Raw genomic sequence first — 25,016 nt, 5'->3', positions numbered from 1 at the left:
ACTGATTTAACCCCATTGTCCCAACTCTCTTTAAAATTAAACTTTCCTTATTTTTTGTTCATTTCTCCTATTTTTTTATGTGAGCGAGCCTCTTAGACATCTTATGCATTTGAGTGGTGGATATTAAGTAATTTTCTGTAATTGCCAGCTTTTAATTTACTTGGCACAGTTCCCAGTTCAATAGATTACAAACTGCTGTTCACCTTAGAATCATTTTATCAGAAGTCCTGGTAGCAACTTCATTCTTGTCCTTATTCACCAAGCCATCAGGCATCTGTCCTTACCAGACAGCAGTTCTCTTCATGCTTGGCAGTTGGGAACTTGGGACTTTTCATAGCCTTAATCCACCCCCACCCCCACCCCCACCAGCTTGCTGAGATGTATCTTCCCCAGGATTGCTGCTAACTAGATTGAGGCAGGAGGTGTGGGTTCATGGAAGATTTGTGCCATGTTGTGTACCATAGTGGTTACAGTTTAAGATTTCAGTTTACATAGATTGTAGTGTTAGGTTTGCTTTCTTTGGATCCTTAATCACAAGATCAGTAGAGCGAGTTTTGTCTTGCTTGTGTGACTTTGGAAGATCTTGAGTTATTTTATACAAAGATTTTTCATTATTGTTTAAACTTTTTTGGTAAACCTTTTTGTCATGCTTTTTTTTTTTTTTTTTTTTTTTTTTTGTTCTACTTCACTTTATTTGGCCACCCATGCAGGATATTTGCACATACTGAAAACTGATTCTGGTGTCATTCTAAGAGGGTGCACTATTTGTCAGCATGAAATTAGATGGTCAACAGACTATGCTGCTTTGCCAGGGATGGTCTGCACCTCTCCCTTCTAGACTTTCGAATATTAGCTAAAACATTGTCTTCCACCATAGTGCCTTTTTAGGCAATGCCAAACTGAAAGTACTTCTGACATAAATCAAAACCAACAAAATCTAAAGGTGTTACTGCTCAATGCTAGGAGTCTAAATAAAAAACTCCACTCCCTAGAAGCTCTCTTTACCCTAGAGAATGCTATTGTCAGTGCAGTCACTGAGACATTGTTTAAAGCCACGGAGAGCACACAAACAGTGCAAGGTTCTAATGCCTTCCACATATTTAGGCCAGCTATTTCACAGGCAGGGACTAAAGGTGAAGGTTTCTCTGTATACATCAAAAATAAATATAGCTCAATGCTGGTCAGACTGGACAATGCACTTGAGCTGTTCCATGTTCAAATCACCATAGATAAAATCTAACACTGGTTCCCTTGCAAGCTGTAGGTCCCCCTCGATGACCCAGGAAACCCATTCCATGTATTTAAACTTATTAAAAACACTAACCATCCAACCCAATACCATATTTATGGGTGACTTTAATTACCCCACTGTTAACTGGGAATCCTATACAACATGGTCTGTTTAACACCTGAAAGAATTGTTGAGACTCAGGGCCAAGGATGATGCAGGAAGTAGGAAGGGTGCATTCCCATGTGGTGCATGCAGAGTGTGTGATAGAATGAAAAATGTTGATGGATGGATGATAAATGGGAAAAAGTTTTGGATAAAGAATGAATTTAGATGCGATTCATGCGGGGTGGTCTACATCATTGTATGTGGATGCACACCGTGTAAGTGGTATGTGGGACAAACTAAAAGGAAGGTGAAATTGAGAATTTTGGAGCATGTGGGAGATGTAAGAAACAAAAGGATGGAAAGCCCAGTGGCTAAACAGTTTTGCAGCACCCATGGGGGGTAACACGGATAGTTTTTTCTTTAGTGTGTTAGCACAACCCTATGAGAGCCGCAGTTTGGGAGGTGATGAATTCAAGCGGAGGCTTATTAAGTTAGAAACTAAATTGATAGTGTATCTGGGCACTTTATATCCTAGGGGCCTTAATTTGGATATCGATTAGGGGATGTAGATAGTATTTTTTAAAGTCAGTGGTGGCAAACAGTACATTGTGGGTTTGTGACCAAGTCAGGTTGAGTTTTGGATATTGTGTTGGACCCATGAATTTAATATATGACATCTAGTGAGTTAAGTTGTGAGAGGAATAAATAAGTGGTGTATGATAATAAAAGTTGGGGATGAAATATAATGTAAGGAATGATTGTATTAGACATATTTAGTATATTTGTCAATGAAATAGTATTTAGTGATATAATAAAATCATGTTAAGTTTGTTTGCAAATGAATTTTGCTAAGGAAGGGTTAATGTTTTTTCTTGTTTAACATCTTGTAGTAAAAAATGCAAAAGCTGTTTAAATTAATGTGGAATATTTGATAAAAAATGATTTTAGGTTTAAAGTCCCTTTGTGGGAATTAATGTATTTATCATTAGGGGACTGGAGTTCTGCTGTGGCGACCCCTAACCGGGAAAAGCCGAAAGACAACAGCATGATGTGTAGTATTGGGGGGGGTACATCTTTAAGCTTGCTTTAATAGTATTTAAGGAATAAAATTAATTATTGAATGCAATTAGAGTGTTAATTGATGTGAAAATGGAATATATAAGGGCTGCTGGGAAAGTACTGAGTTATTCCTTTGAAGGCCTTGTGGCCGAGGTACAAGATGAAGTAAATAAAGTATTGGCAGTTACAGCAGTGCTCTGTGTTTTTTGCAATCCTATACAACACCAAACGTACATGGACAAAGATTATTGGATTTTATAAACACAAATTCCCTGGACCCAGTACACCAGCTGGATCTGGTCCTCACTAATATGGGAGACTGCTGCACACCCCCTACTGTAATGCCTTCACTGGTAAGGTCAGACCTCAAAATGGTCTCCTTTGAAGTAAAAATAAAACCTGGATCCCCAGCTAAACCTGGAATATTCAGAAACTATTCTAAGGCTAAACCACCTGCTATTAAGTAAGAGACTGGCAAATTTTCAAGCCCACATAAACCCTGAGAACACTGCTGCCTATGCAGAACTGTTCACAGAAACCCTGTACAAGCATGTTAATAGCTGCATAGAGGTAGCTATACCCATCAGGAAGAAATGTAAAACTTGCTCAAAAAACAAGCCACCCTGGTGGAATCATAAAATCAATAGGCTGTAAAACAGGAGGAAGAAAATCATGGCAAAAATTAGGAGGTGCAGCACCCAGCAGGATAAAAGCACTCTCATCAAACAAAAACAAGTCAGAGGACAAATAAAGTCTACCAAAGCCAAATTTGAGGTACGTTTGGCCTCCCAGGCCAAGGACAACAACAAAGCATTCATTAGCTATGTCCGCAACGTCAAAGGCAATACACAGTTGTCTGCAGAGCTTATTGTAAATGGAGCCACCTATACTGAGCCAGAAGATATAGCGCAAATTCAGCTCCAACGTTTACCCTCTCTCCCCTAAACCGCCCCTCAGGAAATATCATCAAATACAACTCTCCTACTATCAGTAGGGAACAGGTCCTTAATGTTCTCCCTAAGACCAAGAACACTGCATCAGTGGGCCCAGACAGTATCCCAGGATGCCTTCTAAATAGCATGAAACATGATCTATCAGGGCCTCTGGAATTACTGTAACTGTGGCCTCCAAACAGGCTTTCTGCCTCATGAATGGAGAATGGCAGCAGTCATCCCTCTGCACAAAGGAGGGCCATCTACAGACTCTTAAGTCTCACTAGTCTTGTATGTAAAGCCATGGAAAAAATTATCATACAGATGATCAGTAGAGATATAGTAAACCCCCAAACACAGAACCCAACCCAGTTTGGTTTCGGCAAGGGCAGATCATGCCTATTCAACCTGGTGGACTTGAGAAGTTCACCTAAGCAATGGATGAGGGCAGAATCATGCACACTACCTACCTTGACCTGGCCAAGGCATTTGACACAATATCCCTCTCAGATATTGTTGACAAACTCAAAAGGTTAGGTACGCCAGCTGGCTCACAGACAGGACCCAAGAAGTTAGAATTGGGAGTCCATCTCTGCAAAGAGGCCAGTCACAAGTGGAGTCCCTCAGGGATCAGTCCTTGGACTGCTCCATTTTGGCATTTACTTCTCAGAAGTCAAGGCCAATGTGAGTGGTCTCTGGCTGACTAAATTAAGTGATTTTAAATCGGGCAGTACGTTTTAGCTTTTGTATAAGGTCTGAAGAAGTGAGTCTGTTACTCATGAAAGTGCTTACCTGTTTTATGCGAAAGCAACTACTGGTTGCTGTTATTCTGGCCGTGTTTTGGACCATACTTTTTCTTGGATTTTATCATAAAACACTTATTTAAATAGAGTAAAATCGTGATTCTAACACCTGACCTTAAATTAACAATTGTGCACAAGAAGTTAAGGTAGCAATGTTTTCTTAAGAGCTAATTGTTAATTTAAGGTCAGTGATTAAACTCTATTTAAATAAAATTGAATGGCCTCCCTCTGAAGCCCTGTATATAAGAGGGTGAATGCACTAAGTATTCATAGTTTTATATGTTAAATAAATTTTACTATAGTTGAGTTCACACCACATGGTAGCGTTTTGTTTTGTTTTATTCATTAGACCTGTCGTTGAGTACAATGCCCCCTTTGGTATGTACCTAACCAGGCATATCCAACAGTTGGGATGTCCACAGAGATTCTTCACTAAAAGAAAACAGGGCGCAAGTAAAATGTCCTATGCAGAGTGCCTCAAGGCCCTATCCCTGTATTTTTTCTCCTACAGGCTTTTGAGAGGAGATCTATGCCTGATACACAGGGCGTTGTCAGACCCCACTCTAGTGGACCTCCTGCCTATCCACAAAACAAACTGCGCCAGAAGTACCCATTCTAAAGACTTAAACCATGCCTGTGATATAAATAAGACCTGATGGAGAGATGGGTATGTATCCCAGAGACTACCCTCCTGTGGAACAGGCTCCCCATCCATGTGAAGCACAGTTCCTCCCTAACCCAGTTCAAGTGCAACTTGGACAATTGGATGGGAAACTGGAAATTCATCCCTGGTTTGGCACCTATGTCTCTAATGGACACAGGTAACCTGTCAATGGTTCAACTCCCAGGCCCATGCTTACACTTTTGGATACATGGCTAGGCTTAAAAAGGCCCTTGTGGTCATTAGCCTAGTAAACACCTATGAACCTATGCCATTATATGCACAAGGCCACTGGTCATAAAATTAAACAAACAGCAGAGCAAATGGTTGCTGCTACTGAGTATTCATAATGTCTCAATACCAATTTACATATTTTTTCTCTGTCTTCAGTATTTGGGCACTTACCCTTATAATCCAATATCTAGGATGTCTTTAAATCTAATGAAAGCTTAAATGACATGCAGTTTTGATGTGAGCACAAGATGTGTTTTATCTTACTGTTCAGAAACAACACATACAGCTTTTCTGCTGGAAACTTGCATGTTGTATTCTCAACAGTACTCTGGAAAAATTGGATCCATTCTATTGTAACAGCTTGAAATACCGGATGTAATGAAAGTGCATCTCTAATATTCTAAAAATCTGCAAAGGTTGATGTTTTGACATCCGATTTGATCTTCATGTCATTTCTGTTTAGCCTCAGTGAAACATGGCAACATTTGAAACTTGAATTGCTTTTAAATATCTGTTTAGTTTTCAGAAACCAGTTCAAATTTTATGAATCTAATTCACACACTTGGAAAGTTAGAGCACTGCTTTATAACTGCAGTTGAGTGAAAGCAGACCCCTTGACCAATGTAAGTGCAGAAAAATCTATTGATGTTCTTCATTCCACATTGCTGCAGTCCTAACAATAGGGTAGTCCGCTGTCCAGTCGGCCCGAATACCAAAGTATATGGCTGACGTCGGTCAGGGCGCATTAGACTGACGTCAGTACGTCAGGGTACTAATGCGCATGACCGACGTCATATCCTCAGTCTTTTTTGCCGCATGGTCCGATGCAGAAGCAATTTTGCGAGTGCAGGTTGGCGTTCTGAAATTTTCTGAAGTCGGAGTTTCAGACCGAATCAAAGTTGGCTAAGTACCCCGTTGGGGAACATTTTGGTTTTTTCTTGCCTCAGTATTTAACCGGATGTCAGAAAACGTGAATAACTGTATTTCTTGTGGGAAACAGATACCTCATAGGGATTACCATACCTTGTGTATACCTTGTTTAGGGCCTGAGCACGACGTTGTTGGATGCCGCTCTTGTGCTAGATTTAACAAACGCACAATTAAGAGACGGTTAGACTGTGCCAGGTTAGTGTTTGGGAAGCGTTGTAATTATAAAATGCCGTCGGATGCTCCGACGCCCGCTTCGTCCAAAAAGCGCAAGGACAAAACAGTGAAGCCTAGGGTTGATGAACCGGCAGTCCCAGACGTCGGTTCTTTAGAAGGCTCAGTGGAGCCAGAGGTTTTGCCAGGAGTTTCTTTGGAGTCTCAGGCAGAGACTTTACTGTTGCAGGATGTGCCTTCTCAGGAGGTAGGCCAGGCTGAGGGGCTTCTCAGGTAACTGTTCTTCCCTCTCTTCCCAAGGTAGTTAGAGCCTCTCCTTCTGTTTCCAAAACTTCCTTGAGAGGTAGGCCAAGTTTAGCTTCAGTGGGGGCTTCTCCTAGCATTTCAGGTTCTGTGCCTAAGAAACATATGCTTAAAATGGCAGAAGATTTGATTACTCTGATTAGAGGTTCTATGCCCCCTCCTGATAAGAGGCCTAGGGTGGAACCTGAGTTTGAGAGTTTTGAACAGTGTTCAGAGGCTTCTGAGTCTTCTGCAGAAGACTTGCAGGAGTATCCTCCTTATTCTGATTCTGATGTGGATGATTCCACTCCTACAGCTTCTCCTCCTGAGGATTTCTCATTTTCAGAGACTCTGCATTCCATGAGGGAGCGCTTTAAATGGGAAGGCCAAGATTACTCTGATTCTAGGAAAAGGCTTAGGGAATTCTTGTTTTTACCCCAGCATAGGCCCTTAGCTATCCCTCCTGTGTTGAATGTGGTAGAAGATGTTTTTGCAGAGGCTTCCCTGAACCCTGATTCCTTGCCTCCTGCTCCTGTTAAACCTGATAGGTACTATAGGGTGCCTGAAGCTCATAAGTATCTTTTTAAGAGTCCTAGGGCAGACCCGGAGACTGTTTCTCAAGAACCTAAAGGTGTTAAGGCCTCTGTTGTTAAAAATCCTGTTCCCACTGATAAAGAGGCAAGGGCTTTGGATAGATGGGGAAAGAAAGTGTATACTTCTTCCACTTTAGCCATGAGGGCGTTGAATTGTCAGTTTCACATGCTAAAATATCAAAATTATCTCCTTTCACAATTGAAATCTAAGGTGGATGCTTTGGCGGAAGGTATTGAGTGTAAAGAGTTGCTGGATTTAGTTCATGTGTCTGAACAAGTGGGTAAGCATTCTTTGCAATGTGGTTTTGATGCTGTACAGGCCTCCTCGAGGGTGGCTGCCACTAGTTCTGTTCTTCGCAGGCATGCCTGGTTGAGGGATCAGAATTTAGCTGAGCATGTTAAGACAAGGATTTTGGATGCTCCTTTACAGTCTGATGTGTTGTTTGGTTCGCCTGTGGAAGCAGTTTTAAAGAAAATGGAGGACAAAGCTAAGTCTATGCAAACTGTTAAAGATTTTTGCAGGTGCAGCCACCAAGTTTAGTAGAAATTGGCCTGCTAAGGGGTGGACATATCCTGCTTATGATTCCCAGTCTAGGGGTAGGTCTAGACGTGGTAGGGGCAGAGCTCAAGGTTCTTTTAGGCCTAGAACAGGAGTTCACCTGCTCAGACTTCTGGTGAGGGCAGGGGTCAGTCCTTTCGTAAACAGACCCAATGACCTGCCTTTTCAGCTGCCAGTAGATTCTCGTCTGGCAGCTCCTTTGGGAGGAAGACTGTCTCTTTTCACAGAAAATTGGGATTTAATTACTCAAGACAGATGGGTGTTGGATATCATTCACCACGGTTACAGGTTTTATTTCCATACATTGCCCCCTTTCAAAGGCATGCCAGACGTTCCTCCTCCACAAAGAAAAGAGGCTCACAAGCAAATTTCTCAGTTACTCCAGATAGGGGCCATTCAGCCAGTCCCTGTATCAGAAAGGGGCCTAGGATTTTATTCTCGCCTGTTCCTAGTACCAAAAAAGGGGAACACGTGGAGACCAATTTTGGATTTATCTATCCTCAACACTTCTCTGGACATTCCCAAGTTCAAGATGTTGACGTTACAACAGCTTTTACCTCTGCTGGGCAAAGATCACTGGATGGTAACTTTAGATCTCAAGGAAGCTTACCTTCATGTGCCTATAAGGCTAAGTTGCAGGAAGTATCTGCGGTTTCGAGCTGGAAATTCTCATTATCAGTTCTCTGCATTGCCCTTTGGCTTATCTACTGCGCCCAGAGTATTCACAAAGGTTCTGGCTCCAGTGATAGCTTACTTCAGGCTAAAAGGAATTCAAATCTATCCTTACTTGGACGACTGCCTGATTCTGGCTCAAGAAAAGGAAGACCTTCTACAGCATCTGGAATATGTTATAGCAGTGCTAAGATGCCTAGGGTATTCTGTGAACGAAATAAAGTCCAGTCTAGTACCCTCTCAAGACATGTGCTTTCTGGGTGTGAGACTGAATACAGCAGCCCAGATGGCCTTTTTAACCCCGGACAAACAAAAGAGTCTATCACTTTACTTCCATCAACTATCTCATCAGTCCGTGCTGACTGCAAGGACAGTCCTTCAAGCATTAGGGTTCATGGCATCTTGTATTCTGGTGCTTCCCAATGCCAAACTGCATATGAGGAAGCTACAATGGTATCTCAAAAATGTATGGACACAGCACTGCCAGGATTTGGACACTGTCATTCAAATAATACCTTGCCTTCAAAAAGAATTTTGTGGTGGGCTCAGGAATGTCACCTAAACAAGGGACTCTCTGTGACCCGGCCAGAGGCGAGTCAGATTTTAACGACAGATGCCTCGGACATTGCTTGGGGAGCTCATCTAAATGGAAAGTGGATACAAGACAAGTGGCCTGCCAGACTACAGCATCTACATATCAACATGAAGGAGATGTTAGCAGTCCAGTTTGCATTAATGGCTTTCAAGGAGTTACTTCTTCCAGGGCAGGTGTTGATTCTAACAGACAACACAACTGTCATGTGGTACATCAACAAGCAAGGGGGAACACATTCTTATCCTCTATGCAGGCAAGCAATGATTTTATGGGAGACTGCGCTAAGCTTGCAACTAACTCTTCAGGCAAAGTTTCTGCCGGGAGCACAGAACTCCTTAGCAGATGTGTTAAGCAGACAAATCATGGATCCCCACGAGTGGAAACTGGATCTTCATGTATTTCAGAAATTGACAGTGTCATGGGGAACTCCAGACATAGATCTGTTCGCTTCTCCACTAAACCACCAGCTGCCAAAGTTTTGCACAAAGGGGTTTCATCACACAGCTTGGAAAGTGGATGCTCTGTCTTTCAGTTGGAAAAATCTTCATGTGTATGCCTTTCCACCTCTGCCTCTTCTTCCAAAGGTGCTATTAAAGGTCAGATAAGGCAAGCCAAGGATGATTTTAATAGCTCCAGATTGGCCTCGGCAACACTGGTACCCACTACTAAGGAGTCTGGTAAGGAAGCCTCCATGGCCTTTACCTTTGATTCCACATCTGTTATCTCAGAAGGACGGTCATCTGCTCAATGTCAAGCTTCACTCTCTTCATCTAACAGCCTGGCATATTCTGTGTTGAAACACAGCAGGTCTCAACTTCCTCAACAAGTTTTAAATGTGATTATGGAAGCTAGAAGACCTAGTATAAGGAAAGTGTACTCAGAAAAATGGAAGAGATTTTTATTTTGGAGTACAGCAAAGAATTTGGAGATTTCTGAGCCTAATTTGAGTGTGGCTCTTCAATATCTTACTGAGTTATTGGACAAAGGTTTGTCTTTCTCTTCCATTAAGATTCATGCTGCAGCAATTTCAGCTCACTATGATTGTGACCCACCATTGTTTTCGCATCCTTTGTTCAAGCAGTTTCTTAGAGGGGCAAAGAATATAAGACCCCCACGTAGAGCTCCTACTCCTGCTTGGGATCTCAATTTTGTGTTGAGAAAACTTACTCTACAACCTTTTGAGCCTGCGGCTACTGCTGAATTGAAATACTTGTCATGGAAGACTGCTTTTCTGTTGGCTATTACTTCTGCAAGAAGGGTGTCTGAGTTGCAGGCCCTTATGGCAGTAGAGCCCTTTTGATTTTCCATAAGGATAGGGTATCATTACGCACTAATCCTTCCTTTATGCCTAAGGTGGTTTCTAGTGTGGCTTTAAACCAAACTATTCATTTGCCTACTTTTTATGCAGACCCCCAAAATAAAGGGGAAAAGATTTTGCACACTTTAGATGTACACAGGCAATTGCGTTATTATTTAAGCAGGACTAAGGATTTTAGGCAGTCTCAGCAGTTGTTTGTTTCTTTTGCTTTGAGTTCAGGGCAAGCCTGTGTCAAAACAAACTATTTCTAGGTGGATTGGGTTTTGCATTGCATTTTGTTATTCCCATCATGGCAAGGAGATTCCAGCTGGGATTAGGCCTCATTCCACTAGGGCTACTGCCACTTCAACAGCATTTCTAAGGGGGGTGGCAACTAAGGATATTTTGGAGGCAGCTACTTGGAGTTCAGTGCATACTTTCTCTAAGCATTATCACCTTCCTCTCTACTCTAAGTCTAGGGCTGGTTTTGCCACAGCTGTTTTGCAAGGCATGTTGTCGGCTCCTGCTTCTTTATGATTTGCCAGCCTCCCTTACCTCTGCTTTGGGATTCTACCCAATTGTTAGGACTGCAGCAATGTGGAATGAAGAACATAGTACAGTTTTGTACCTACCATAAATGTAGATGTTCGAGGATCCACATTGCTGCAGTCCAATTTACCCTCCCTCCTTCCCCTCTGTGTTTAGGGGTGGTTGTGTAGGTGAGGTTATATGCTGATAATTTTGTATATATTGTACATATTTTTGGTGCAGGTATATTGGGCCTTGTCTTTTTAGGGTCTTCTGACATCTGGGGCAAGAAAAGACTGAGGATATGACGTCGGTCATGCGCATTAGTACCCTGACGTACTGACGTCAGTCTAATGCGCCCTGACCGACGTCAGCCATATACTTTGGTATTCGGGCCGACTGGACAGCGGACTACCCTATTGTTAGGACTGCAGCAATGTGGATCCTCGAACATCTACATTTATGGTAGGTACAAAACTGTACTTTTCAAATATTCCTAATAAAATCTTTTAAAGTTATGTTTATTTATTTATAAAGTTGAATCATGTTGTGCTCTATATCCACATAAGAGCATTTTTCTCCTTTTCAGCTTCACATGGGTTTTGGTCTTAGACTGATTTCTTATTTCCAGTTTTTCTCCCAACATGAAGGCGGATAAAATAATTCAGATTTTTTTTTTAGATCAGCTTGCTGTGAATTTGCTGTTAGGTTTTTTTGTGCCATTTACCAAATACTTGCACTGGAGTATTATTCCATTTGTTCTACAAGACAATATTTAATCTATTTTGAAGTATGTTGAGAATTTGTTCTTAGAACTAGATGACCTTGTAATTAGAAGTCCTTCTTACATAAGGACTAAAGCTAAACTTCTGGGTTTCCTTATAAATTCTTAAAAACTAATTTGACTTAACAGAAGAATATATTTTGAAAAATTGTTTTTGAAATTGGAGCGGGTTATTCACTTTGAGCCTTGGAGAAAGGAAGAGATTTTCAATTTATTTATTTTTTTTCTACATTTGTTTACCAAGAAAGTCTGACTGGGGCAAAGCCCATTTTCAGTGGAGGCCCAGAGAGAAATGCTCCAGATGCATGTCTTAGGAATGTGGGAGGAAACCAGAGCACCCAGAGGAAACCCACGTGAATGCAGGGAAGACCTGCAGACTCTCCACAGGAGGCACCAGCCAGGAATCGAACCAGAGAACCTCTTGTTGTGAGGTGACAATGCTAACCGCTGCACCACTGTGCTGTTAAGTGTGAACTCAGTGTCTTGCACAAGTCCCAAGTAACAAGGTCTAAAGCAACATTTTTCTCAGTTTTTCTGAAAAGACACATGGTATAAGTATCTACACATCTAGCAAAAAATGTATACATTAATAAACCAAATAATTGTGCCAGTGATGTGGAAAAGGATGGTGATTCTATTAGCAATCCAAAGGAAATGAATGCATACAGATATTAAGACTGTTATGTTTTTCATGTCTGTTTAGCAGCTCATGACTTTTTGAACTCCTTTTCAAACAAGTTTCCTTTGAATTTGTAGAATTACTGAAGGCTGAGAGCTCCTATTGCTGTGAAGGGGCTCAGTCAATTAGTTGACTTGAAATTTCTAAGAGTCCTAGCTGAGATGTATTCCTTGCCGTAGTCCATAAATCTTTTACAAATCATGCCAGGTGGTACAAACATACCCAAATTCATGGCATTCAGGATTTAAATTTAATTTGATGTTGTACATTTTCTTGTAGAGGATAAAGAAGGTAGCAGTTACTGGAATCAACAGTTTATTTACTCTGTATACAGTTATATTGCATAATATATACATGGATACCACATGACTGAAAGGGAATGAGTTAACTTATTTAATGTGTTTTGATCAATGTACTATTATAATATATAGATCAGGTATTAATAAATTGATTGTAATCTGTGTTAAGTTCTAGTATTCTATTTCATTGTAATTATTTTTTTTCTTTGTTATTGTAATGTTTATTTGCATTTTATCTTGTATTTTGTATATGTTTGGAGCTTTTCTCCTTGGGCCTCTTCAGAAAAAGGGCTCTTTGCCCAGTCGGACTAACCCAGTTAACAAATGTCAAATAAATAAAATATCTTGTTTTTGATGGAAGGTTTTATCAACTAAAATGTCTTACCATGGGGGCCAGTATGGCCCCAGACTATGCCAATCATGATGGCATATTTAAAACAAAATTCATACAAACTGATTTTTTTGAGTTTCATGAACTAAAGTACTACATTTTCTCTTTCATATGTAATGACAGCATGGATAGGATCATTTTTAGATTTTGATATTTAGTGGAAACCAAAAGAAAGAGCACATTTAGTTTCTCAGATTAGCTTTAACCATTTCTCTAGTAACACTAAGTTACAATACAATAATGTGCACACTAAATTAAAAGTAAAAGTGGTCAATAAAAAGATGGTTAGGATAAAAATAGTAATAATGTGAAGTGAGTGGAAATGATTAAATTGTCGCATGAAAAGTTTGTTTAGAGGATAAAATCAAAAAACGTTAGAGGGGCACAAAATGAAATGGCCAAGAAAGGGGACTAAGTCAGTAAATGTGGCAATGCTCTTAATTTACACCACTGATAATGAGACCAAGAAAACAGTAGGAAACAATTGGTGCATTGTGACAGCTTATCTAGGCATCACAAAAGCATTGGGAGAGAGATATTTATAAATATTTATAAATAAAAAGGGTAAGAATCTGAACCAGTATTTTAAGAGAGAAAATGTTACAAGGAATGAATATACGAAGGAGAAGTACTTTTAAATTTTTAGCATGTAGCTCATGTAGACTTATTTCGGTAAGCCCCCCAGTATTTTCTGCTCTTCTACACAGATCAGTTATGGGGCCCTGGGTCATTTTACATGTAATAATAAATATGTAGTTCACGGAGCAAAATGCGTTTCATGTGGAAGTTTTTATATAGGGGAAAAACAGACGTTCAAAAACTGAATTATGCTGTACAACGCAATAATATTATTTATACAGGCCCCCAGGAGTATCCCCCCCCCTCCCTTTGAATGTGGCAGTATTTATAGTGAAACTGAAGTATATTTTTAAGCAGTAATCCAGAACTGTGCATGTGTGGGTGTATCAGGATTTACCCACAGTTGGTATGGTTTAATCACAAGGGTGAAGCCAGAGCGATTAAACAAAGCCAGTTGTGGGTAAATCCTTATATACCCACAAACAATCGTGGATTGTTGCTGTTAAACAATGGCATTATTTAAGAAAAAAGTGCTTACCTTTTCTTAAATGTCTTTGTATAACAGCACTTCAGTTGTCTTCTGCATTGCCTTCTGTGGACTTGATGTACTGCGCGTGCGTATGGCACTTGCATTATCATGCTTGCGTAGTACACCACTGCAGTGCAGGAGAAGCAACTGAGAAAAAAAGAATCTCTGTTGCCTTTTTTTTTTTTTTTTTTTTTTTTTTTTTAGGTCAGGATTTTACGAGGCACAGTGGAGACATGCAAAGAAAATAAAGTGTGTTTCCCTTTATTTTTGCATAATTTATCTGATTTTTCTCATATTTTGCAGTCACCCAGCTTATGCCAAAAGAAAGTTTGTTGCTCAGTGATACTTCAGCAGCCAGACATTTTCTATTGGTATATGCTCAATTTACACCAGACACACTGGTTGGGCTGTCTCGTCATCATGCTTGTTTTTTATTCGCTTATTTTTTAAGCAAAATCCTCAGTATTTAGTGATTTTTTTGAAATAGTGTTCTGTTCTGCTCCCTCAAAGTCTTTGTGCGATATTTGCTTGTACTGCGTTGCATGTGTTCAATTGTAATATACTAGACACCCAGTTGGTAAAATTGTCTTGGGATGTACAGGAAGTATTACTTCATATTTAAAAGTATATACTGTTGTGTGTTTGCTGTATGTTTAGTTTAATTGGATTTCTTGTGCCAGAAAGCACTTTGACAGTGTGTGTTTCTTTTCCCTTACACAGGCTTTTGGATTTATGACACGTGTGGCTCTTCAGTCAGAAAAGATGAACCACCATCCTGAATGGTTTAATGTCTATAACAAGGTAATAAATATTACTTTTGTTTTCCCCCTAACTAATTGCTATAACAGGCATGTGTTTTAAGTATTTGTTGTACCTCCTTTCCGATAGACTTTTAACTCTTTATTATATTCTTTCACTTGTATCAACTTTAACATGGATCTGGCTAGCCAAACTCACCTTGCTTTAGAGCTTGCTCTGTAGATTTGCAAATTCTTGTATGGTGGTTATGGAGGGATTTTTTTATGGTGACAAGAGTGACCCCCCCCCCCCCACCATGAGCCCTGGCTGATGTTCAGTTGGCATGCAAACTCTTTGAGCCAGTTTATAACCATGCCAGTCAGGGTCAGCAGTGTGAATGGTTCAGGAGATAGAGCCATCTTATGTTTAACTCTGGATGGTGACCCTACCCCGTTCACATTGGAGTGCGCATGTACTGGCCATTGCTTGTGATGACGAGTGACATTCATGCATTCCACCCCACTAAGTGACTACACTATCCACTCATGCGTGCATGCCTACATGTCTAGAGTTGCCATTGTTCTTAGTTCTTGACTCCACTGAAATAGAAGGAATGGTCTGCCCATATGATCATGCCACTCTGTCCCTTCCCTCAAAGAGAGGCAAAAAGTCCCATCACTCCGGTCTTCCCTACACTAGATCTTATAGGCAACTGAACTGTTAATTGAACTTTGGTTGACTGGGTTTTGTCGAGCCTTTTATCCCTCTAGCCAGTGTTTGCATAATTTTTCAGTTACCTATTGCACCATCACATGTAGTGGCATAGGTGTCACTTGCATACATAAGTACATAAATATATACAAATAATTCAAGCACAGGCATTAATGCCCTTCTAGCCTGGCAATATACCAAAACAGTTGCTCCTATAATAAATGTCCAGGCTGTCCTTAAAAATTTCTAAACTAGTTTTGCTTGAATGTAATTTGGTAGTCTGTTCCATGCCTTAGCTGCACTCTCAGAGAACCAATTAGTACACGTCTCATTCCTACTGAATCTTTTACATAGATTGTCTGATGATTCTCTACAACTACTTGATAACCCCAAACATTCCCAGATTTAGTGTCTTCTATACCAGCATAAGGTCTCCTCTTAAATATCTATGTGATACACTGTACAAGTTCAGATATTTTAGTATTTTGTAATAACTTAAATTTTCACATACCTGGATGCTATTGGTATATTTCTGCTGTACTTTTTCCAGTTTATTTATGCTTGTGTTTTATAAGGTTTGCATATTGTTTTACCAGATTCAGGTTTCATCTCTTTCCTGTGCTTTGTTTGGCTCCAGTTTGCAGTTCTTTTTCAATATAATCTAATTGTATTTCAGTATCTGAGGTTACCTGGATATCACTAGGACAATTTATCAGCCCCTTTGTGGAGCCTAAATGTTTTGCATAAGATTTTCTAAATATATCTATAATCTACTGTGTCTGAGAGTAAATTTTAGAATGTATACAGTTTATCAATTTGTATGTCTTTACTCCTACCACATCTTCTGCATCTATAAAATGGTTTCCTATTATGCTCAATATCTTTGTATACATTTTTTGTTTAAATTTTTCTTGATCTTATCTCACACTTGTTTGCCCAGCTTGTTTATTTCAGTTTTCATAGTTGTCTTATTGAAATATATCCTCCTGATGTTGTTTCCCTAGATCCTGATGTTAAATGTTAAATATATATATATATATATATATATATATATATATATATATATATATATATTTAATTATTTTTTTTAATTCAAAAAAATTCTCTTTCAAAACTTTCCACATTCCTTCTGCAGTTTTTACACTGAACACCTCAGTCCAGTTAGTTTTACGAAGTGACTGCTTTGCTTCCATATAATCAGTAATTACCTTGTATGCATTGGTTTAGATTTCAGTTTGGCAGAATGATCTAGCACCAAATTAACCTTTATAACCCCATAATTACTGCACATCAATGGTGGTAAAACTTGATGTGAAGTAACAGTAATTTATTTAGGAACACAAATAATGTCTAGTATGTTACATTTCCTGGTAGTTTTTTTTTTTACAATTTGAAGCAATTATGCCTGAACATGCGTAGTGAATAATTTCCTTACTAAGGTTGTTGTGAATCAATATTATATGCCAAAGTACATTCCTCTCGCAGTATTCCAAATATATGTAGGCTATCTCTTTAAAAGCTTTGTAAATGCTTAAGGTTTATGCCCATATAAATGTGCTATATCTCTCTCTGATGTCATAAAGTGCAGTGGAGGTGCATCCTTTAAAGTCTGTGAATAGATTTCCCATATTGACCTTATGGTGGCATAACTAAGATGCATTGTAGCTTTAAGTGGGAGTACACTTAGTGAAACATTTATACTGCTTTTTATTAAGAAAAAGCCCACCTGTATTAGGAATGCTGGTAGTACCACGGTACCTCAGCTGCTCCATAACAGTGCATATCTAAATTGTGTTGGAAACAGCTGTTCTTTTACTACAGTCCAAACTAGTTTGCATCATTAATCTCAACTGGCAGTCTACACTTGTGCTGCATGATTGTGTGTGTGTGTGTGTGTGTGTGTGTGTGTGTGTGTGTGTGTGTGTGTGTGTGTGTGTGTGTGTAAAATAAGTTCTATAATAGATTGCAAAGTTTGCAATGAACACATGACTGTCTTGCACTTCAGTCCTTTAATTGACTTGGCTATCTAATGCATTAACATATGCACACATTCACACCATCTCCAGTATCCTCTACACCCCAGTAAGATATTCTGCCAACAGACAACTATTAAAATGATACTTGTCTCACAAAGTACTGCATTCACTGAACTATCACTTAGTCCTTACTTAAAAATCTAAAATTCATAATGGTGACTGACTATACTGTGTGCACTGCAGAAGTGTGGAACTCTGTACCAACAAACATCAGAAGTAACACATCTCCTCTACTATTTTAAAACACCTTAAAAATATACTTGAAAACAAAATGGTCCTAGACTTGTAACACTATTACTAGGCCCCATTCTTAGACTAATCCTTTCCCTCTTGTTTGTGTCTTTTGGCTTTTCCCGGTTAGGGGTCGCCACAGCGGAACTCCGGTGCGCTAATGATTGGCAGTAGATTTTTACGTGCCGAGTTGCCAGCCCTGACGCACAACCTTCAACGAAGGTACGCCCATTCTACACACAGAAGGCACTCTAGCTGAGAATCGAACAAGACAACGTCTTACTGTGAGGCGACAACGCTACTGCAGCACCACCTCCACAGTAGACTAATCCTTTCCCTCTAAATTTTAAAATCCCAGTGAAGTCATAAGTATCAGTAAAACAATCTTGCTCTTGTACCATCACCTTTCTTATGCAGCCAAGTGGTCCTCACACTTTCACTCACTTGTATGTTTGGTTTGAAGAAAACTTGAGTATGCCTCATCTGCAGTCTGTGTCTCTCATCTGCTGTCTGTATTCTAAAATTTGTGTGATTTTTATACACAAACTTTTAAATTATCCTGATTGTTGTTTAGCTATGTGTCACTTTAGCTTGCTGTAAATACTGTATAGTGTTCTTTAAATGGCCATCAGCAGTTAATCTATGTACAGCTCACTGTTGTGTAGTATATTTTGTCAGTTCATGATAATTGACTGTGAAAAAGTGTGTAATGCGGAGCTTTTCTTCCGGGGCCCCTTCTGAAAAGGGGCTTTTCCCAGCCAAAACAGACACACACACACACACACACAGTGGATATAAAAAGTGTACACACCCCTGTTAAAATGCCAGGTATTTGTGATAAAAAAAATGAGACCACAATAAGTAATTTCAAAACGTTTCCCACCTTTAATGTGACCAATAACCTGTACAATTCAATTGAAAAACAAATCTGTTGGGGGGGGGATATAAAAAGTAAAAAAAATGTACAATAAGCTGATTGCATAAGTGTGTACACCCTTAAACTAATACTTTGTTGAAGCACCTTTTGATTTAATTACAACAGTCAGTCCTCTATCTGTATGGCACATCTTGACTTGGCAATATTTGCCCACTCTTCCTTGCAAAAGTGCTCCAAATCTGTCAGATTGTGAGGGCATCTCTTGTGCACAGACCTCTTCAGATCACCCCACAGGATTTTCTATTGGATTTAGATCCAGGCTCTGGCTGGGCCATTCCAAAACTTACATTTTCTTCTGGTGAAGACATTCTTTTGTTGATTTGGATGTATGCTTGGGATCATTATGTTGAAGTTTACAACTTCTTCATCTTCAGCTTTCTAGCAGACACCTGAAGGTTTTGGGCCAAAAGTGACTGGTATTTGGAACTGTTCATAATTCCCTCCACCTTGACTAAAGCCACAGTTCCAGCTGAAGAAAAGCAACCCCAAAGCATGATAATGCCACCACCATGCTTTACCATGGGGACGGTGGTGTTTTTGCACCAAACATACCCTTTGGAATTGTGGCCAAAAAGTTCAACCTTGGTCTCATCAGACCATAGCACATTTTCCCACATGCTTTTGGGAGACTTGATGTATTGTTTTGCAAATTTTAGCTGGCCCTGGTGTTTTTCTGTAAGAAAAGGCTTCCGTCTTCCAACCCTACCCCATAGTCCAGATATATGGAGAATATGGGAGATTGTTGTCACATGTAGTACACAACTAGTACTCGCCAGAAATTGCTGCAGCTCCTTCAGTGTTGCTGTAGGTGTCTTGGCAGCCTCCTTTACCAGTTTTCGTCTTGTCTTTTCATCAGTTTTGGAGGGACGTCCAATTCTTTGCAATCTCATTGTTGTCCCATATTTTCTCCACTTTTTGATGACTGTCTTCACTGTGTTCCATGCTATATCCAATGGTGTGGACATTTTTGTACCCTTCTCTTGACTGATGCCTTTCAGCAATGAGATCCCTTTGATGCTTTGTAAGCTCTCCGTGAATCATGGCTTTTGCTTTAGCAGGCAACAGAGTAAATGTTAGGAAAATCTTACTAGGACAGCTGAACTTTATTTGGGGTTAATCAGAGTCTCTTTAATTGATGGCAGGTGTGTACCCAAGAAGGAAGACTGAATGCTGTAATTAAATCAAAAGATGCTTCAATAAAGTGTTAGTTTAAAGGTGTGCACACTTATGCAACCAGCTTATTGTACATTTTTTTAATTTTTTATATTTTCCCTGTAACATATTTGTTTGTTGTTCAATTGAATTGTACAGGTTATAGGTCACATTAAAAGTGGGAAAAGTTTTTGAAATGACTTGTTGTGGTCTCTTTTTTTTATATTACAAAAACCTGGCATTTTAACAGTGTGTACACTTTTTTATATCCACTGTATAATGTGTGTGTGGTGTGTATGTGTGTGTGTATGTATGTATATATATATATATATATATATATATATATATGTGTGTGTGTATAAATGTGTATGCACACACACACACACACGCACACACTTTATGTATGTATATATGGTATGCGTTTATTTTGCCAAATGTTTTTATCAAGTGAAGTAAAAGCTAGCTTGGGTGAACAAAAATCAGCTTATTGCAAATGCCTACTTTTATTTCTCTGTGAGACTACAATGCAAATAAGGTAAGGGAATTTGCCCTTTCCCCAGTGTAGTGTAATCTGAGTTGCTACATATAATTAGAATTTTTTCTTTTACTTTTAGTAGGTTGCTTTTCAAGCATTTGTACTTGAGTTGTTCAGTTCGTTGCTTTTTCAGTAAAGCCAACATACAGCTCTCTATATACATCTATCTCTCTCTCTCCATTCATTTATTTTTTGACATTTGATTACTTGAAAAGTCTGACTGGGTAGAAGCCCGTTTTCAGCAGAGACCTGGGGAGAAAATCTCCATATTACAAAACATTTTAAGAGTAATTTTACAATCTTCAAAAATTTAAAAAAAAATCTTCAGTTTAGAAAATTATAACAAATTAGATATATAACATTGGTTAAGAGTGTATACAGGGTATATGACAGTCATTTAATTAGAGAATTTTAGACAGTTTGGAAAGAAATTTAAATTAAGTTAGTCTAATACAAATAGGGATTGCAGTATGAAGTGAGAGAAAACAGATTTATGGTATATTTAGAGAGAAAGTCAGGGAAGAGAATTGGATAGCAATAAAGAAGGGAGAGTAAGGAAGTAAAAGGAGTGAAAAGGTACTTTTTTATATTTAAAAATATAACCAAGAATCCGACTGAAATGACTGTAAATAAAGACCACCAACAGTTGTCAGGACGAAAGCACTTGTGTCTGATTTTACTGATTAAATTTTTCTTGTGTGCAGCCTGAACTCATGTGCCCTAACCACTTTTTATTGTTATATTTAAGAATGTAGTTTATCCTGGTTTTAAGCAAAAACAGAGCCAGATTTTAGCTAGGAAGTCTTTCAGAATGGTTTGAAAGATGGATGGAGGGTGTAGACCTGATAGATACAGGTAAGGAGTTCCAGGCTACAAACAATGCACAGTAGGTTTTCAAGGTTTGCAGACATAAGATTTTGATCAGTGGGATTACAGTAATCAACTGGGAACATGATTGTGTAGAATGTTTACTGCTGGACAGAGGCAGATAGATGCTGGATAATTTTATAGGTGGGAAGAAGTTGGTATATGCTAGTTGATGTGGCAGTTCTAACCATTGAAAGCTTTTCAGTACTATACAGTGGTGGATTCGAAAGGGGTATGTGCTGAAATTTAGCAGCTTTGATATAGCATTGTTAAAGATTTTATTTTTGTTAAGCCTGGGAGTTAGGATAGGATCACCATAAAGAAGAGTGGGGAGGAGATAAGTAGTGGCAAGTGTAGTTTTATTTTCATCGTGAGATGTAAAGCATCCCTACAAATTTTTGTTGTGGAATTTTGTATATGCAGGTCGATTTGTAAGATTGTCATCCACGATCACCCTTAATAGTTTGCTATGAGAAGTAACTTCAGTGGTTGTATTATCAGAAGAGGGGACTTGAAATTTAGTTTTTCTCATGAAAGAGAGATTTGGGGGAAAAAAGTAGTAGTTGTGTCTTTTTTGAGTTGAGCATAAGTTATGAGTTACAAAGCCATGCTTCAGTGGCTGTTAATGCTTCCTGAGTAATTTTTGGAGGTGTGCCATGTCATATATGCAAATGAGTCGAATCATCTGTGTTGTGTGGAAATAAAGAGGGTGGGGTGAAAATGTTAGAGGAGAGGACCAAGGATACAGCCTTTTGTGATACACTGGTGGTGACTGGGAGGTAAGGAGAGAGTATGGAGTGCCATTTCACTGACTGACATCAGTTGGACAGGTAGCAATTTGAACCACAGAAGAGTGGGCTGAAAGAGACCTAGTGAAGACATTTGAATTAGAAGTTTCCTGTGACAAACTGTGTTGAACACTTTAGACTACTTTGCCGTTATCTCTAGCTTTATTGACAGTATCTGTGTAGGTTAGAAGGGCAGTGCTAGTACTTTGGGAAGGACGGAAGCCATGTTTTGTTGGGGATAGGAGTTTTTCCTGCAGGAGAAAGTCTAGCAGTTGTCTTTGAATACATTTTTCAAGTATTTTAACATAGTGAGATAAGATTGCTGTAGGTCTAAAGTTACTAATGCCTGTTGAATTTCCATCTTTGTGCAGAGAGTTAATGTGTGACTTTTTCTAGAGAGAGGGAAAATGGGATTCCTAGACTGATTTATTTACAAGGATTGAGCCATAGGTAATGCTATTGACTGCTATTTTTAGGTACTCACTTGGAAGGTCATCAGAAGAGCAAGGTTTAAGTTGGAGTAGTTTTATGTAGGATGTGGGAACAGGTTTGAAGGTGAGAGTGGGTGTGGTGATATGCAGCTGTTGGACGGGATTGAGATTAGATGTTGAGGAATCCTTGGTTAGAGATGCTGTACAAGCAAATAATACAATTTGTCTCCTTACTTTAAGGAGGCGCAAGGCTATTTAGGATGTTTAGAAAAGTTGTATTGAATTCATTTACAGCATCGTCTAAGGGGAGGATTTATAGTGTAGTAGCGAACATTTCTGGGTTAAACTTGGAAAGGTTACTTGTTTTATGAATATGATTCATGGGACCTTCTCAAGAACATATTCATCTGGAATTTTTCCATGAAGATGTGATTTTTGTGACTGTTGATATTATTGCCCTTTTTTTTTTTATCCCCATTGTGTGGGACTTGAGTGGTTTCAGAAAGTGTGTTAAAATCTGATTTCTGACTTATGTGGAGGTGAATTTGTTTTTAGAATTCATGGAGGCGCTCTTGAATAATAATTTTTTGTACTTCAATGGAGGGTATTGTAAGCAGAGCAAAGCATTTGCTATGGGAGCATGTTGTGCCCCCATTTTTGCAAACCGTGTGCTTTATTACTGAGAAAAGTATGATAAGTTGTCCTGTCTCACCTTCATTCTTACTGGATGGGTTTGGAGCCGATCCTCGGCTCTGACTCAGCCAAATACACTAGCTCAAAGTCTCTAACTTGGCTCATGGCAGAATAGGTAGCCCATCATGAAGTGGTGTAATTCCCCAGACCTCGTTTGCCCTTTACAAGTTTGGATGCTCTCTTCTTGGCCTTGGCTAAGTTCTTTAAAGATTTATATTTTTTCTTTATATTTAGCATTGATAATATTTAGTTAGTTCTTCTGTATTTTGAGTGTGCTGTAGTTACTAGTGCGATTAATCTTGCTACTGTGTGGTTGCTTGTTGGCCGTCATTAGTCACAAGGCCATTTTCCTTTTTTTTTCCCGTCAGTTTTGTAGTGGTGTAGTTAGTGGTTGCTGTAGAATAGAGTGTGTGTATTCCTTATCTACGTATATTAGCTTGTTTTAGAGAGCTAAACACCCACTTACCTTAGAGGGTTTGTTCTTTGTTTCCCTTTTCGTAACTCTGCTAGGACCGTTTAAGTTAGAGGGTTGAGCTGTTCCTGTGTTTCCCTTTTTTTCAGTAGATGTGCTTCTATATTATAGTGTTTGGTAGAATATTAACCTTTGTGTGTATTAGTTTACTATAAAAGTGTAATTACCGTGTACTTCCTTTTTGGTATTAGTGGTGTTCCTTTTTCTTATGTCTAAGGAAACTAGAGAGAAGGAACCTAAGCCATCAAGCTTTAAAAAGTGCCAGAAATGTGAAAAAAAATTTCTATAACTGATGGGCATAATATTTGTGATTACTGTTTGGGGGCCATTTACCTCCAAGAGACATGTACATTGTGTCATTCCTTTAGCTCCCATGTTCTACATGAAAGGAAAAACAAGTTAATTCTAAAGGGACTCCTGAAACCTTCCTTTGATGAAGCTCTTCAAGTTGGTCCGCTTCCACTGTTTCCTCTGAACCAGAGCTGGGGGGGGATCTGCCTTCGAACTGATGAGGAGTGTGCCATCCCCAACTACAGCTCTGCACAAGGATACTGGTATTCTTCCCCCCAAGGCACTGGCGTTTGTCTTGGCCCCACCCCATCCACAGGACAGCAGAGATTCAGAGCCTCAGGAGCCCCATTAGGCGAACCCCACTATTCCAAGACTTCCCAGAATACTTTTCTGAGGAGGCTCCTTGAAAGGGAAGATGCAAGAGGAAGCATATAGACTCCCTTGATGAGTCCATCACTTCTGACACTAACCTCTAGGATTCAGAAGGGTCCCCACGGTCGTACTCTGAAGATATCTCCTTTGCAGATATCCTAGAAATCCGGAAACAGAGCGGTGGGCGGAAAACCCTCAACTCTTTCTGATGAGGAGTCTGTGTACCTGAAGGCTTTTGGATCTCAACCTTCAGCCTCCTGGGTGTCTCCGCCTTTTGACGAGCTATTGGAGTTGGTTAGTCAAAAGGCATGGGAGTCACCAGCCACTATAGAAACCAGTCCCTTAGAGGCCAAATAAGTTCTTATCCCCCCTTCTGAAAAAGAATTTCTCACAAAAGGCATTCCTGTAGATGCTGTGGTGGTGGCAGCAGCCACCAAGAAGGAACTTTCTGAAACATCCTCGTCTGTCCATCCACCGAGCAAGGACTCTCAGATGATAGACAGATATGGGAAGCATATTTGACATCAACGACTTTTACCCTTAGATTGCTGAACTACCTAACGCACTTTACAAGACTAAAAAGAGATCTCCTGAAGGAGTTAGGAGATGCTCTCCAAGGTTCATTGGCTGCAGGGGTGTCAGAAAAGGTGATTTCTCAATTTTATACCTTAAATTCCATCGTTGACTCCTCCATGAAACTAATATCCTATGCAGCGGATGGAGCGAGCAGGGCAGCGGGTTCTGGAGTTTCCCTGAGGAGACGCTCCTGGATGCATTTGTGTAATTTTGCGGAGCCTTTCAAGTCTATCTTTACTAATTCCCCTTTTGATGGTTCCTCACTTTTTGGAC

The 25,016-nt window shown here is 39.5% G+C and overlaps 1 protein-coding gene across 1 annotated transcript in view; it reads left to right on the top strand.

The window, feature by feature from the left end:
• PCBD2 (pterin-4 alpha-carbinolamine dehydratase 2) overlaps positions 1-25,016 on the top strand; it is a 521,033-nt gene that overhangs the window by 347,649 nt on the left and 148,368 nt on the right. Inside the window, exon 3 of the mRNA XM_044069223.1 lies at positions 14,634-14,714. Within this exon, the coding sequence (XP_043925158.1) occupies positions 14,634-14,714 (81 nt within the window). The remainder of the gene's footprint in view (positions 1-14,633; positions 14,715-25,016) is intronic.

This window comes from Protopterus annectens, chromosome 4.part0 (assembly GCF_019279795.1).
Source record: "Protopterus annectens isolate FY-2018-M chromosome 4.part0, PAN1.0, whole genome shotgun sequence".
Taxonomy (NCBI): Eukaryota; Metazoa; Chordata; order Ceratodontiformes; family Protopteridae; genus Protopterus; species Protopterus annectens.
This window is presented reverse-complemented; position numbering and strand designations above follow the sequence as displayed.